Genomic DNA, 14007 nt, shown 5'->3' on the forward strand with positions numbered 1-14007 from the left:
CAGGTAATCTACTAATAAATTAACTCTGCAAGAACAAGTTTGTTGATATATATATATCAACCCTCATACCAAGATTTTGCAAACTATTGAAATGTGAATATTTGTAGAAATACCAGCATTAAATCTTGCAGCTCCTTACAGTTTCACAGCCTTTGTTGAATTAAACTTATATTCTAAAAACGTTTCCATTAAGTTGTGCAAACGTTCTATGAATGTTCAGAACGTCCATCATTCCTCAAACATCACTGGAACAGAACTTTGAACGAACATTCTAGAATTATTTCTGGGTTCCTGTCAACCCTGTTACCTTTCTGAAGTCATGACACATCACATATGTGACCCTGGACCACAAACCCAGTCATAAGGGTCAATTTTTGAAAGATTTATATGATTTTATATTATTGTTTATATTATTTGGCCGAGATCTGGAGCATGAGGGTGCAAAAAAAAAATCAAAATATTGATAAAGCTGTCCAAATGAAGTCCTTAGCAATGCATATTACTAATAATAATACATTTTTGATAAATTTACGGTAGGAAACTTCATGGAACATGATCTTAATATCATAATGATTTTTGGCATAAAAGGAAAATCTATTATTTTGACCCATAGACTAATAACTGGTTTTGTGCTCCAGGGTCACACATAATGCATTAATTTAGCTTGGGATGGCACGATGCCATCATGTCTGATTTAAAAGTCACATTTAAAACGAAAAAGAAAGACCCTTATGTTACCCTATGACTAAGATGTCCTTTCTTGTAATGCACATTCATTCTTTACAGAACGTACACGCGTATAAAAATGCACATTCTGGGACTTCCACTGTTGTTATGTTTCCATATCTCACCTAACTACCAGCTATGGGTGTGGCAAAGCAAAGCGTCAGGCTTTACGTCATCGACTCGAACGTAACGTAAGCGCGCTCGCGCACTCCCCCTAGCGGAGAAGACGAAAAGGAGGCTCTCATAATGGGTTGTGAAAGTGGAAAGTACCTTATGGAAATCCCCTACTGGCTTTTATGTACTGGTATCAATCGTACTGTCTGAACTAGCGCATAGACTTTGGCGTGTTTTAGACGCGAGCAGTGAAAACCCAGTGGATCTCCTAAAGCGAGATGGACGATTAAAGTGGACTGAGTGAAGTAGCAGTGGAGCCAGAGCATCTTATGGGCTTTGTTGGTGGATACCGACATATTGAACAGGTAAGAGTTCAAGTCCGCTTCATCCCTCGCCTCTCTAATGTCGCGTCCAGACTCTGTCCTAAAGCAAGCGGGCTGGATTTCTCCCGTTTTGTCTCGCGCTCAAACGGCGGGCTGTCTTGTACGCACGGATACAGTCTTGAACGCCACGGATTTGACAGCCATTGTTTGCGAAGACGTCTCTTATCATCAGCGATTAAGAACGTTAAACGGAGAAAACGTTCCATTGTTGCCATGGGGACACATCGCTTCCGTTCGAGTGTTACAGTGTTGCATTGTCTAACGGCTTCTGTTCTGTCAAGTCAATTACGTAATTCGAACGTCGGCAACTGATGTTACAATGTTTCTCGCGTCGCTCTCTATTGTCCCCGCTGTGCTTTGTGGACGCAGCCTTGTCGCTTTCCCCACGAATATATTTGGCGAGGGGTAGTTATTTAAGGGAACACTCACTGTCTGAATAAGTTGTCCCTAAAGAACTTCGGCGGCTGAGACAAATACACGGTGCCCTTGCAGGCAATGGCATTTTCCAGTCAGCGTGTCTGAACCCATCTATTGTCGCCTGTTCTGATAGTTTTGGAAAATTGATTGTGGGGGTGGACTTGTAAAGATCTTCGCCTTTCACTCCTCTGACCTCAAGAGCCCTTTACCATGAGACTGGAATACACCATCAGCTTTCAGGGGCCACCATCAGTCTTTCAGTTCTTCACCTTTAGGGTGGAGGGGAAATTCTTATTTGTAGCACATGCTCGTGGGTTGAGCGCTCATGACAATGGTGTTTTTGTTTCATGTCTTCTTTCGCAGTGATAGATTGGTTCCCCACTCCAGATCGCCATGTCTCAGGGCCAGAACTTCCTGCCCAAGTTCCTGTTCGTGAGTAACCTCCTGAAGGCCGTGAAAATCAGAGAGCGGGTGCCCAATGACGTGGTCAAGCCTTCGGCCAGCAGCGGCCTGATCCATCACCTGCGCAGCATGCATCGCTACACCCTGGAGATGATCCGAATGAGCCAGTTCCCGCAGGCCTTCCGCGAGGTCATCCAGGCGGCCATCTTGGACCGGGCCATGCAAAGCTCGCTGGAGCAGGAGAAGAGGTTGAACTGGTGCCGTGAGGTCAAGAAGCTGGTGCCGCTGAGAACCAACGGTAACTATGCCGTGATTTTTATCGGCTTGAGCGCAAACGGTGTGTCGAGTTTCCCTCAAATGAAACGGCGACGTTCAAGTTTCCTTGTGTTGGTTTCTATTAACGAATTAAACTCTTTAATTCTAATAGTGAAATGTTCAGTGTTGGGTATGTTACCCTAAAAAAGTTAATAATTCAACAGAGTAATCACTAAAAAGTAGGTAACACTTTACAGTTTCACTGTTACACGTGTTACATGTCGTTACAATAGTAATAACTATAAGTTATGCATAATTACATGCAACTAACCCTAAACCTCACATAGTTACTTAATATTACTCAGTACTTATGTATAATTACACTGTAACACTTTATTTTACATTGTCCTTGTTACTATAGTAATAACTATACATTATGCATAACTTCATGCCAAAATCCAAACCCTAACTCTATAGTAAGAGCATAGTTACTTAATATTACTCAGTACTTATAATTAGTGTAGACACCTTAAAATAAAGTGTAAACCAAAAAGTATTGCATTACAAGGATAGACATGAGTAATAAATAACATAAAATTGCATAAATTATTCTTGAACTGACCAAACACATTTAAAGGGTTACATTAAAACATACTTTTTAACATTAGACATATATTTTTTTAAGTTAAATCCACTATTGTTTTTTATATAATTGTCCTATAGTCTATAATTAATTACGGTAACACTTTATGTCCTTTTTGTTACATATACTTATTAGTAACAACAGTATATTATGCATAATTACTTGCAACTAAACCTAACCCTAACCCTATAGTAAGTTCACGCTGTTACTTAATAATACTCAGTTCTTAAATGTATAATTACACTGTAACACTTTATTTCAGTGTCATTTTTACATACGTTACATGTAGTTACTATAGTAATAACTAAAAGTTATGCACAAATTATATGCAACTAAACCAAATCCTACCCTAACCCTATAGTAAGTTCACGTAATTACTTAATATTACTCAGTACTTAAATATATAGTTACACTGTAACACTTTATTTTAACTACAGTGTTACATGTAGTTACTATAACTATAAATTATGCATAACTACATGCCAAAAACCAAACCCTATAGTAAGTGCATGTAGTTACTTAAATTTCCTCAAGTACTTAAATGTATAATTACAGTGTAACACTTTATTTCACAGTGTCATTGTTACATACGTTACATGTAGTTACTATAGTAATAACTATAAGTTATGCATAATTATATGCAACTAAACCTAACCCTATAGTAAGTGCATGTAGTTACTTACATTTTCTTAGTACTTAAATCACTTTATTTCGCAGTGTCATTGTTACACACGTTACATGTAGTTACTATAGTGATAAATATAAATTATGCATAATTATATGCAACTAAACCAAACCCTATAGTAAGTGCATGTAGTTACTTAAATTTACTCAAGTACTTAAATGTATAATTAGAGTGTAACAAAGACATCTTAAAATACTAGCATTACACCCAACACTGTAAATATAATAAGGATGTTATAAATATCAGCATTTTCCATTTTTTGGGCTGATAATCGTGTCAGTTGAGTATCGCTTTATTTTACCGTGTCATTGTTACATGTAGTTAATATAGTAATAACTATAAGTTATGCATAATCACATGCAATTAAACCTAACCCCTAAATCTTAATATTACTCAGTACTTAAATGTCTAATTACAGTGTAACCAAGACACATTAAGATAGTGATACTTCTCTCATGGTGTAATTCATCTCTTTGCTATCGTTATCTAGATACCACATCTGCCATTAAATTAAAAAAGCTACATCGTTAGACCACTTAAAGAAAAGTGGCAGACGGGAAAATCCTGCGCTGTCCGTCACGCGGATGTTTTTCCCCCTGTAATTCTCCAGCACAGTTTGATTTAAGGGGCCGTGCCGTGATGCTGGGCTCACAGTGAGCGCTGTATGACTCTTGATGTTTCTCTTGCTAGCTCAGGGTCAGGTCGCGCTGCTCTTCTCTTATGAGTAATGCTGCGAGGGAAACTTCTCTGTACTTGCCATTGTTGCTCCATTGTACAGTCACTAGTTACAGTAACTGAAATGAGGTAAACAGAGACTACACGCATCTCATTTTCTCATTATACGTTCATCTGAAATAGCCATCAATCTAGTGTTGTTTGTTTGTAAGTTGTGTTAGTAGATGTCATTTTGTCACGTCCAGTTTACTGGTAGTGGAGACAGTTTCTCGTTCATGCATTCTGGTAAATTTCTTGCTTTTTTCTGGACAGCCCAGATTTTTCAGGAGTTTCCTTTATTATGAAAGCGCTTGACTGGAACATGTCTGAGACAGATTGTGCTGATATGATCCCGTAACAGAATATAGAGGGGAACTGGAATAAATGTAATGCTCAAATGTAATGACGCAATGGCCATTTTAGATCCTCTACGCTTCAAAACGCGTGTATTTTCCTTATTTTCTGTCCTGTTTTGGTGGGAATATTTAAAAAATACACCAACTCCCAGGGAACACATGATTGCATGAACCGTAGATTTGTCTTTTACTGATTTGTAAAGTGCATCTTCAGGTTTAGTCAAATAGTCTGATGTCAATACTAAAGCAGAGGATGTGTGTAAAGTTTGAGGATGTGTTATGTACATTTACCGACATGTCCTCCAACCAATACGCCTCTATAGGTCATTTATCACTTCCCTGAAATATGACCCATAGGAGCTTTTACTAATGTTGTGCCCTTATCGACAACAAGACACGTTCATTTTAATGCTTTGTTTCCTTTTATTTGTGTCATATTTCGGGTTTTGCGTAGCTCAGTTGATAGAGCATTGCAAAATTCAACATCATGCAATCGTGGGTTCGATCCTATAAATGCACTATAAATCACTGGGTAGGTTTAGGGGTGGGTGTACTTGATAATAAAAATGATTTTTGCTAAATGGAAATATGACAAATGGTGGTAAAAAGTCCACACATTGGATTTAAATGAACACGCATTTTGATTGGTAACGACAGTCATACATCCTTTTGTAACACGACACTCATTATTTTAACGCCAGCTAGAGGGCGCATGACTTTAAATCGTAAATAAAGGTCGTAATAAGGTATAGTCTGTTTTTTTTTGTCTGACATTTATGCATTCATCCAAAGCAAATTACATTGCATTCAAGGGATGCATTTTTTATTATTATTAGTTTTTGCATTCCCTGGGAATCAAACCCATGAACCTTGGACCATGAAATTGTATCGATTACAATTGATTCATTTATTGTATATTATATACAGTCAAACCAAAATGTCCTCAGACACCTTCAACATTTTCTCACAATATAACAGTTTATTCATCCAAAATTCATCGTCACAACTTTGATAGAAAGGGATGTAATGGATCACAATCAACCAATCCGCTGTTAGATTTAAGAACACAATTATAATACCAGTTTAGCTCAACCAATGACCAAGCAATGCTTCATTTTGTTCAGTCTGTGGAGTCAAAGGTCACATTCGCAATTAAAGAACAAACACTTCAGCAAAACATGCTCAGCTCAAAGTGTCTGAATCATTTCACAAATGATTATCAGTTTCACTGGTAGTCACTGTATGAGGAGTTTTTGGGTATGATATGTCACAGTTTACTTTATTTTGCTCTCCTCACTTACAGAACACACTAGAGAAACATTATATCTGTGGCTGAATCATTTTTGGTTTGACTATATATTCACAATATAGTATTTATTTACCATTAGACCCCATTGCAGTTACTAATTGACAAAAAAACTGAAGAAAAAAAAAAATATAGTTAAATAAGTGTGAGCTTGGGCCACTATAGTGCATCTGATCATATGACGGTAAATTCGGAGAACTGGACAATTTTATCATATTTACTCAGTGCTTAATCATTTCCTTGAGGCCACACTTTTCTCCTGTGACCATCGTTGCTGAATGTGTTGAAAAGGATGTGGTTGTATAGCAGATGTTGTTTGTATCCAAGTTTTGTGTGTTCATTTTCTGTTCTTCATTGTGTTGGGGAAGCTGCTTTCAAACCGTAACTTCCCAAGTGACAAGTTTCACAATGTTTACATTAACGTGTTTAAATACAGTCAAGCTGAGAAAGATGGCAATGTACACTGCAAACTAGTAACAAAAAGCACAAGCATTTAGGATATGTAACTCAAACGTTTAATTTAGCCAAAATTTAGCCAATTACATTTAATAAAAAATGTGTATGGTTTGTCTGAGACCAAATGTGCATTGGTGATTTTTCTGTGATATGAAGTCCTAGTTAATTGCTTCACTTAAATGAAAGCAGACTTTGAACTAGATCTGCTGTGTGACATAAAACCGCAAATTTGTTATTGGAAAAACGACTTGTTTTGAAAAGTGCTTCTGGAAAATGTGGTTAAGTTAGGTATGGTTATACGTTAGCAGCACTACTTTTAGATAGTTTTGAGTTTGCAAGCTTGTTGGACTATCAATTCATATCCATTAATGAGAGTATGCTTTTTGTAGAATTTGTCGTTTTCTTTACCTAGAGTTGAAGTTCATACAGAAACTTAGTCTTGTGTAACCAAACACAGTCTATTATGCACTATACAAATAGTTTCTATATATAAACCCTAGACCAGTTAAAACCTCCCTCTACTTAGGAACTTTTGGTCTCTGTGTTGATAGCATGTACAGACACAAACTTTGTGCAAATTTAAAGAACAGGAACTAGATCATATGTTCAGACTTCCCTTATCGGCCCTAGAGATGGCATGGGCAAGGCACATTCCTGTTCAACATCGCCCCTCCTCTCTGGAAAGTCCAGACGCTTTATATCATGGCTCTGGTGTCAAGAGGAGTCAAGGGAAAGAAAAAGTTGAAGTGAAGCCCTTACGGTGCTTAATCAGAGAATCACATACTAGGGAAATTCCTCACAGTTGTGCGCAGGCTGTTTTACACAAGCGCATGCAAATGCGTACGAATGCATTTGAGCACACATGTTGCACAACATCAGAAAGAACACAGAATCTAGGCCATGGGTATAACTCTGCAGTGCATGCACTTTGAGTGTTCAAGTTACTACCAGGTGCAAAGATTACAGTAAAGTTATCGATTTGCAAAAGTACGAGTTTTGAGACTACAAGTAGTCCGAATTGCTGTTGGGGTGTTATGAGAAGGAGATTGAATTGCTTTTGCAAAGATGGTCACATGTCCTGTTTTAAAACGCACAGAGTTTGGATGAAACGGATATCTTTAAACTGCTTTAACACCTCTGGTGGAAATCCCCTGTATTGCTTTTATCTCATCCTTAATCTTAGTTCTTGACGAATACAGCTGAAATAACCTTTAGGTGTAAAAGAGATTGCTGTCAACGTATGCAACAACAAAGCAAGGGTTACATATGTAGTTTTCATTTTCTTCTAATTATATGTAATGCATGGTTGTTAGGGCTCTCTATGTTATGACAATCTTGATGATTGTGAAAGTCCAAACAGGAACTGCAAGTTTCATAGCCTTTTTGTGAATGCGTGAATACCTTCTTCTTTTATGCCAAATAAAAAAGTGAGCCTATCTGCAAGCGTGATGATGCATGTGGAAGGTGTGGTATCCTTCACGACATCCACTCGCTGCCATGTTTGCAGAAACCGAGTGCCCATTTGTGATTAATTACTCTGGATCCTCAGGAAAATAATGTCCTGATGGCACCACGAGAACATGCACAGTCTCAAGCCCCGAGATATAATCTGTGTTTGTTTTCATTTAGGTGATGGGAACTGCCTGCTTCACGCAGCCTCTCAGTATCTGCTAGGGGTTCAGGACACGGACCTGGTGCTCCGAAAGGCTCTTTATGCAGTGCTGAAGGAAACAGACACTAGTAACTTTAGAACGCGCTTTCAAACAGAGCTACTGCACTCTCAGGAGTTCACCCAGACTGGCCTGCGATACAGCACTTTGGTAAGCACTTCCACCTTCACAGCGAAAATGCAAAATTGCCCTTTGTGTGGCACAAACATGTCCTTTTGATATAACAAGTATAGAACTCATGGATATGTGCAATTTTTGCTTCTCAGAACTGGGAGGAGGAATGGGTTAAGATTGTAGAAATGGCCTCTCCTGTGTCCAGCAGTAATGGCCTACAGTTTGACTCTTTAGAGGATATCCACATCTTTGTGCTTTCAAATATTCTACGGAGGCCAATTATTGTTATTGCAGGTATGTATCCGTTCCCGGTGCAATCCAACACACTCAAGTACATCAACATGACCATAATATATGACCATTTTTTTATTTATCAACAGACCAAGTACTTAGAAGTATGAAATCTGGTTCCTCGTTTTCACCCCTCAATGTGGGGGGCATATACCTGCCTTTGCATTGGCCTCCAGGAGAATGCTACAAATATCCCATAGTGCTTGGCTATGACTCTCAGCACTTTGCACCCCTGATCACAATCAAAGACAGTGGCCCAGGTACGTCACTAGAGCTTGCTCTACTCCTCAATGTGCTCTTAGTCGTCCCAGTGTATTTGAATATTTGATTTTTTTTGTGACCCATTCAGAGATCCGTGCGGTGCCGTTGATAAACCCAGGACGGGGAGGGTTCGAGGAGCTTCGAGTGCACTTCCTGACAGAAAAGGAGCAGCAACAGAAGGAGAAGTTGCTAAAAGACTACCTAATGCTTATAGAAATCCCTGTCATTGGCCTGGGCTATGATCCCACACAGATTATCACTGCAGCCAGGTATGAGCTTAATACACTCTGTGTTGAAGTCTTGCTGATTAAGTTCCTCAGTGTAACCTGTAAATTTGTGGCACTTTGCCATGTACCTTTTTAAACCTTGAATCCTTCCTTCATCAGACTGGATGAAGGCAACCTACCTGAGGATATGAACCTGATGGAGGACTACCTACAACTGGTAAACCATGAATATAAGCGCTGGCAAGAGGATAAGGAGTCCTTATGGGCCCCCCAATCCCAGCGTCCCCCTCCCTTCTCAGTCTCCCAACTCTCTCTCATTGAGATCCGCTGTGCCACACCTCGCTGTACCTTCTACGTCTCAGTGGACACTCAGCCCCACTGTCATGAGTGCTTCGAGAAGCGGCAGGCGGGTCGGAAGCCCGAGGCTATTTCCAGCTCAAATCAATCGACATCCTCGGACCCGGAGAGCCGAGGGAGGCTGGAGCGCTCCGTCCTGCCTAGCCCGCGTTCTGCACCCCCTACCGCCCCCAGCCTAAGCCTTTACAGTGAGACTCATGCCATGAAGTGCAAGACACCCGGATGCTTGTTCACACTCAGTGTGGAGCACGATGGGCTTTGTGAACGATGCTTTACGGCGAGGCAAAACCGTCCCGCTGCCAACGGCCCACCGCAAGGCCCTTCTCACGGCTGGTGCCACAGTCAGTGGGCGCCAGGCGGCCGGGAACGAGAGAAGGACAGGGAGAGCGAAAGAGAACGAGAAAGGGACACCGAGAGGTGTGTTATGTGTCGACAGGAGGTCTGTAGGATATTTAATGGTCTTTGCCCGCCCTGCATGCAGAGGACTGCTGTTTCCGAGAGGGTGGATGCCCAGCAGCAGGAGCCTACAACAGAAGCCTCAGTGTGGGCATTGCATAGGGAGACAGAGCGCACTGGCACCACCGGCCACACCTGGCAGACGCCTGCTGCCCGACAGTGTAAACGCTCCGGCTGCCAATTCTTCGGCACGCCAGAGAAGCTGGGATTCTGCACTATATGTTATCTAGACTACCAGACCAATCACCGTAAGTGCAACTATTCTGCAACAAGAAATATCATCTCAGTTATAATGTCTCCACTTCCTGTTACAGGAAGCAATTCATAGGCATTGTAAAGTCAACCACAGGAGCAAGTATGTAATTTTTGCCTTTTTTGGCTGGTTTTGTCTGTACAGAGGCCACTCCTGCTATTGTCCAGCCCAGGCACACGTCCGAGGCGGGTTTTCAGAACTGTCCGCGGTGCCGGGGTCAGGGCTGCGGTGCCGAGGGAAAGGCCATGCTGGAGGGTTACTGCAACAAGTGCTTTGTGAAGGAACAGAGTGCTAGACTCAACCAAGCTGCTAGCAGGGGCTCTCAATCCCCACCTCTTGTCACGGTAAGTGTCCTTATTTGCTGTTGTGGGGGAAGTTTGGCTCTGCTTAAGTGTTGAAGAACCGATAAAACAACAAGCTCTGTTGTCTCTGTCCAGCGGGCCTCGAAACCACGTCCACCGCCGGTGCTCACCCAGGCGCAGTGTCGGCGTAGTGGCTGTAAGAACCTCTCCCCTGGTTGCACGGACCTCTGCCCGGACTGCCTCAGCCGCGGCCAGCGAGAGGGTCGGCGTGCCCAGGCGCCCAAAGAGAAAAGCAAACAGCGCTGCAAGACACAGGGCTGCGATCACTACGCCAATCAAGAGAAGCAAGGCTACTGTAACGAATGTGACCACTTCAAGCAGATTTACAGAGGCTGACAAAACAGTTTAATGTTCAAAAGGGCCTAGTTCATCTGGCATTCTTGTGCATGCTGGTGAACACTCTTACACATGGACCATTTTGCCCAGAATCCCCCACCTATCTTGGGCAGGGCCTAAAGAACCCGGTGGTGCTGTAGAATTGGTGATTACCTCTCAAATGAAGTTTTGGTCATTTGTATCATGTGTATAGGACTGACGTGTGATGCTAGCATACAGAAACTAATGATACACAATGACGTACACACACCCGTGGCGTCTGCCGTTTGCATTGAACAGGGTAATTAATTGCAAACTTTCTTGACGAGAAAATTGACGAGAGCATGTCTAAGATTTGAACAGTTTAGCAACAAATTTGACCAAAGTTAATTTACCGAAAGATCAGTCTAAGCCAATGTACATCGCCACTGTGGTCTGCAGAAAGCCAACAGGCCTTTTGGAAGTACAGGAATAAGACGTACAGGGTATGCAGAGACCACCGAAGGACAGCATTTGATAGTTTATTCATAAAATGTAGGTTAAGTGCCAATGAGAGCTCGCTAAGCAGAGCTCGAATTTCATTTCCTGCTGCACCATTTGATGTCTGCAAGCAGTATGGATCTGTTGCCTTTGAGAATGTTTTTGTTTACCATTTGATCACTTTTTCGCAAGTCCTTCTTGCTCTTGAAACTATTTTTCACTTTTGCTTGCCTTGCTAAACTTCATATGACTTGGTCTGTTCTATTGAATGGATATGTTCATTTTTCTGTGGCTGAAAAATTCCTTAAGTGCAATGAAAACCAGATACTTGACACCTCCCCGATGTCTAGAGCTGATGAAATTAAACTCAGCTGAAGGGACTGGCCGTGGCAAAAAACTAAAAAGTTTTGAGATGTCTGAAATTCCTGTCGGGATAAACAGCTAGGTGAAAACAAATCAGTCCAAATATAAACACACCTAAGTGGGAAACGCCTCTCCTAGATCTGTGAATTCCCTGTTTGCTGTTTTTGCCCAGCCACATTCTTTTGGTTGCACTACTCTCCTTTAAACACACAATGCCTCAGTCTATTCTTTGCATATGTTTAGTATGCACAAACTGACATTCTCTATTTGAATATTTCCGAAATATCTGCAAAGACGTAAAGCGAAAAGATAGAGTTAGCTCCTGTGGCATCATTTATACAGAAATAACTGTCTGTGTTAAACATTCCCATCTTTGAAGTCCAATATTGTGCAAGCACATTTAGCTTTGTCTACTTGAGAATTAGATACATGTGGGCCTATACAGAAATGTGCTTTGGATAAATGATACACAGAACAATTTGCAGTTAAATCAAAAAATGTAAGAGTGTCTACTCTTCAACTACTGGATCTGCTCAGTCAGATCATCACAAACTTGCACAATACTTAATAAGCTGCTCTGGAATTAGGAACGGTACTCCTGACTTACAGTACATAGTGACATTCCAGTTATAGACCTAGAGGAATATAGATGACAAGATAGAATTTTTGTGCAACCTTTCATATAGAATATCGTATGAAAAGCCTTGTTTTTTGGTTTGTTTGGTATTTATTCAAAGCAAATATTATCTGTAATGTGTTTGGAGAATTATTTATATGTGGTCCTGGAATAAATTATTTTTAATAGAAAAACATAAACCAGTTTCCTGTGTCTGTTTACCTTAATCAGCTTGAAATGCATGTTAAAACAGGAAGCACTTGAAAGTGCTCATTAAACAGTGCATCGGTTAGTGACACGCAATTGTATTATGTATTAATAAAGTAACATTTGTATTGGTAGCAAAACAACGTTACCATGCCAATGGATTCCACTAAAAAAACTAGTTAGGTAACTGTGGTTGGGTGAATTCCTGATGACCACTAGAGGCGGCGCTATGTGCTAGTGGTTGATCGCAGAGTTCCTCACAGGTTGAAAGAATACAAAGTCATATAATGACATGGGCTGAGCTGTGAGGATTACTGTCCAAAGAAAACAAACTTTGGCAGCTATCCGAAAATCATAGAGTCATGTTACACAACTAGTGTCCTCTTTCATTCCTCCACGTTCACCTGAAAAAGTAGTCAAGGCTGCTCCAGATAAACTGCAGAGTTGACCTTGTAAAACCAGCCAAAGAGAATCCCAGGTGGCAGCAGTGCAGATATCGGCCAAGAAAACCACTTAGAAGGCAGCCTGTGTCACTAAAAATGGTCTATTGGAGTGACAATTGAGATCTCTACATAAGGGCTGCTGTCAACATCCACAAAATTGAAGTGTAGGATTTATTCCATGAAGGGAAAGGTTTATAACAGGAGACATAGACTTGCCATGTGTTGATAGCTCTGGCCCTGGTAATGGTGTGCCCAACTGCAAGTTCGCAATCCATTAGAAAAGGGTTGAATCCATGGTCCAAACACAACCACCCGAAACCTGAAAGACATGGTCATCCCTGGGGGGAAGCTGAAATGGATGGCTGAAGAGAACTGTGGCTTTCCTGGCGGATCATTTGAGGTTCTACAAAGGTTCTTCTGCTTGCACATGAAGGTTCTATGTATGTAACTGGTCTTACTCGACCCGCTCCGAGTCTCGGCGGGCACACTAACAAGGGCGCTAAAGACCGCAGCTGCAAGCTCACATCATGAGGCCAGCTCTTACTGGCATACGTCCGTTACAGTCACCCCTCTAAACCTCACTCCTATCCAGGTCACGGCACCAAATGTAACTGTTCCTACTCGACCCGCTCTGAGAGGGACTCAAATCAGCATGGGAGGCAGGCACGCTAACAAGGGCACTAAAGACCGCAGCTAGCATGTCTCTTGCGGCCATGGGAGTGAGGTTTACACACACAGCTCTTACTGGCCTATGTTCTTTACACATGCCCCCTTAAACCTCACTCCCATCTGGGTCACGGCACCAAATGTAATCGGTCCTACTCGACCCGCACCAAGCGGGACTCAAAACGGCATCTGCAGCATGGGAAGTGGGTGTGCTAACAAGGGCACTAAAGACCGCAGCAGCTAGCGTGTCTTTTGCGGCCATGGGAGTGAGGTTTACACACACAGCTCTTACTGGCCTACATTCGTTACACACTCCCCCTTAAACCTCACTCGCATCTGGGTCACCGCACCAAATGTAATCGGTCCTACTCCATTTATAACACCAAGCGGGACTCGGGACTCAGACCGGCATCTCCAGCATGGGAAGCGGGCGCATTAACAAGGACGTACGCTAAAGACGGCAGCCACT

At 41.6% G+C, this 14007-nt stretch overlaps 1 protein-coding gene across 1 annotated transcript; it reads left to right on the forward strand.

Moving 5' to 3' along the window:
• Positions 1 to 945: 945 nt before the first annotated feature.
• On the forward strand, positions 946 to 12411 carry tnfaip3 (tumor necrosis factor, alpha-induced protein 3). Its single transcript, XM_079842937.1, has 9 exons — positions 946 to 1205; positions 2004 to 2340; positions 8087 to 8277; positions 8394 to 8535; positions 8622 to 8792; positions 8882 to 9062; positions 9180 to 10081; positions 10231 to 10430; positions 10524 to 12411. The coding sequence occupies exons 2-9, from the start codon at positions 2034 to 2036 to the stop codon at positions 10782 to 10784; spliced, it is 2355 nt and encodes a 784-aa protein (XP_079699063.1). The 5' UTR covers positions 946 to 1205; positions 2004 to 2033; the 3' UTR covers positions 10785 to 12411.
• Positions 12412 to 14007: the final 1596 nt, after the last annotated feature.

The sequence above is a fragment of the Gobio gobio genome, assembly GCF_949357685.1.
Source record: "Gobio gobio genome assembly, chromosome: 18".
Lineage (NCBI taxonomy): Eukaryota > Metazoa > Chordata > Actinopteri > Cypriniformes > Gobionidae > Gobio > Gobio gobio.

What these genes read in the sequence shown, in the direction of transcription:
- tnfaip3 (XM_079842937.1), top strand. Translation starts at nt 2,034, where the DNA reads ATGTCTCAGGGCCAGAACTTCCTGCCCAAGTTCCTGTTCGTGAGTAAC. An exon ending in GCCTGCGATACAGCACTTTG is followed by an intron (nt 8,278 to 8,393) that starts GTAAGCACTTCC and finishes TTTGCTTCTCAG; the next exon opens with AACTGGGAGGAGGAATGGGT. An exon ending in AGACTACCAGACCAATCACC is followed by an intron (nt 10,082 to 10,230) that starts GTAAGTGCAACT and finishes TTGTCTGTACAG; the next exon opens with AGGCCACTCCTGCTATTGTC.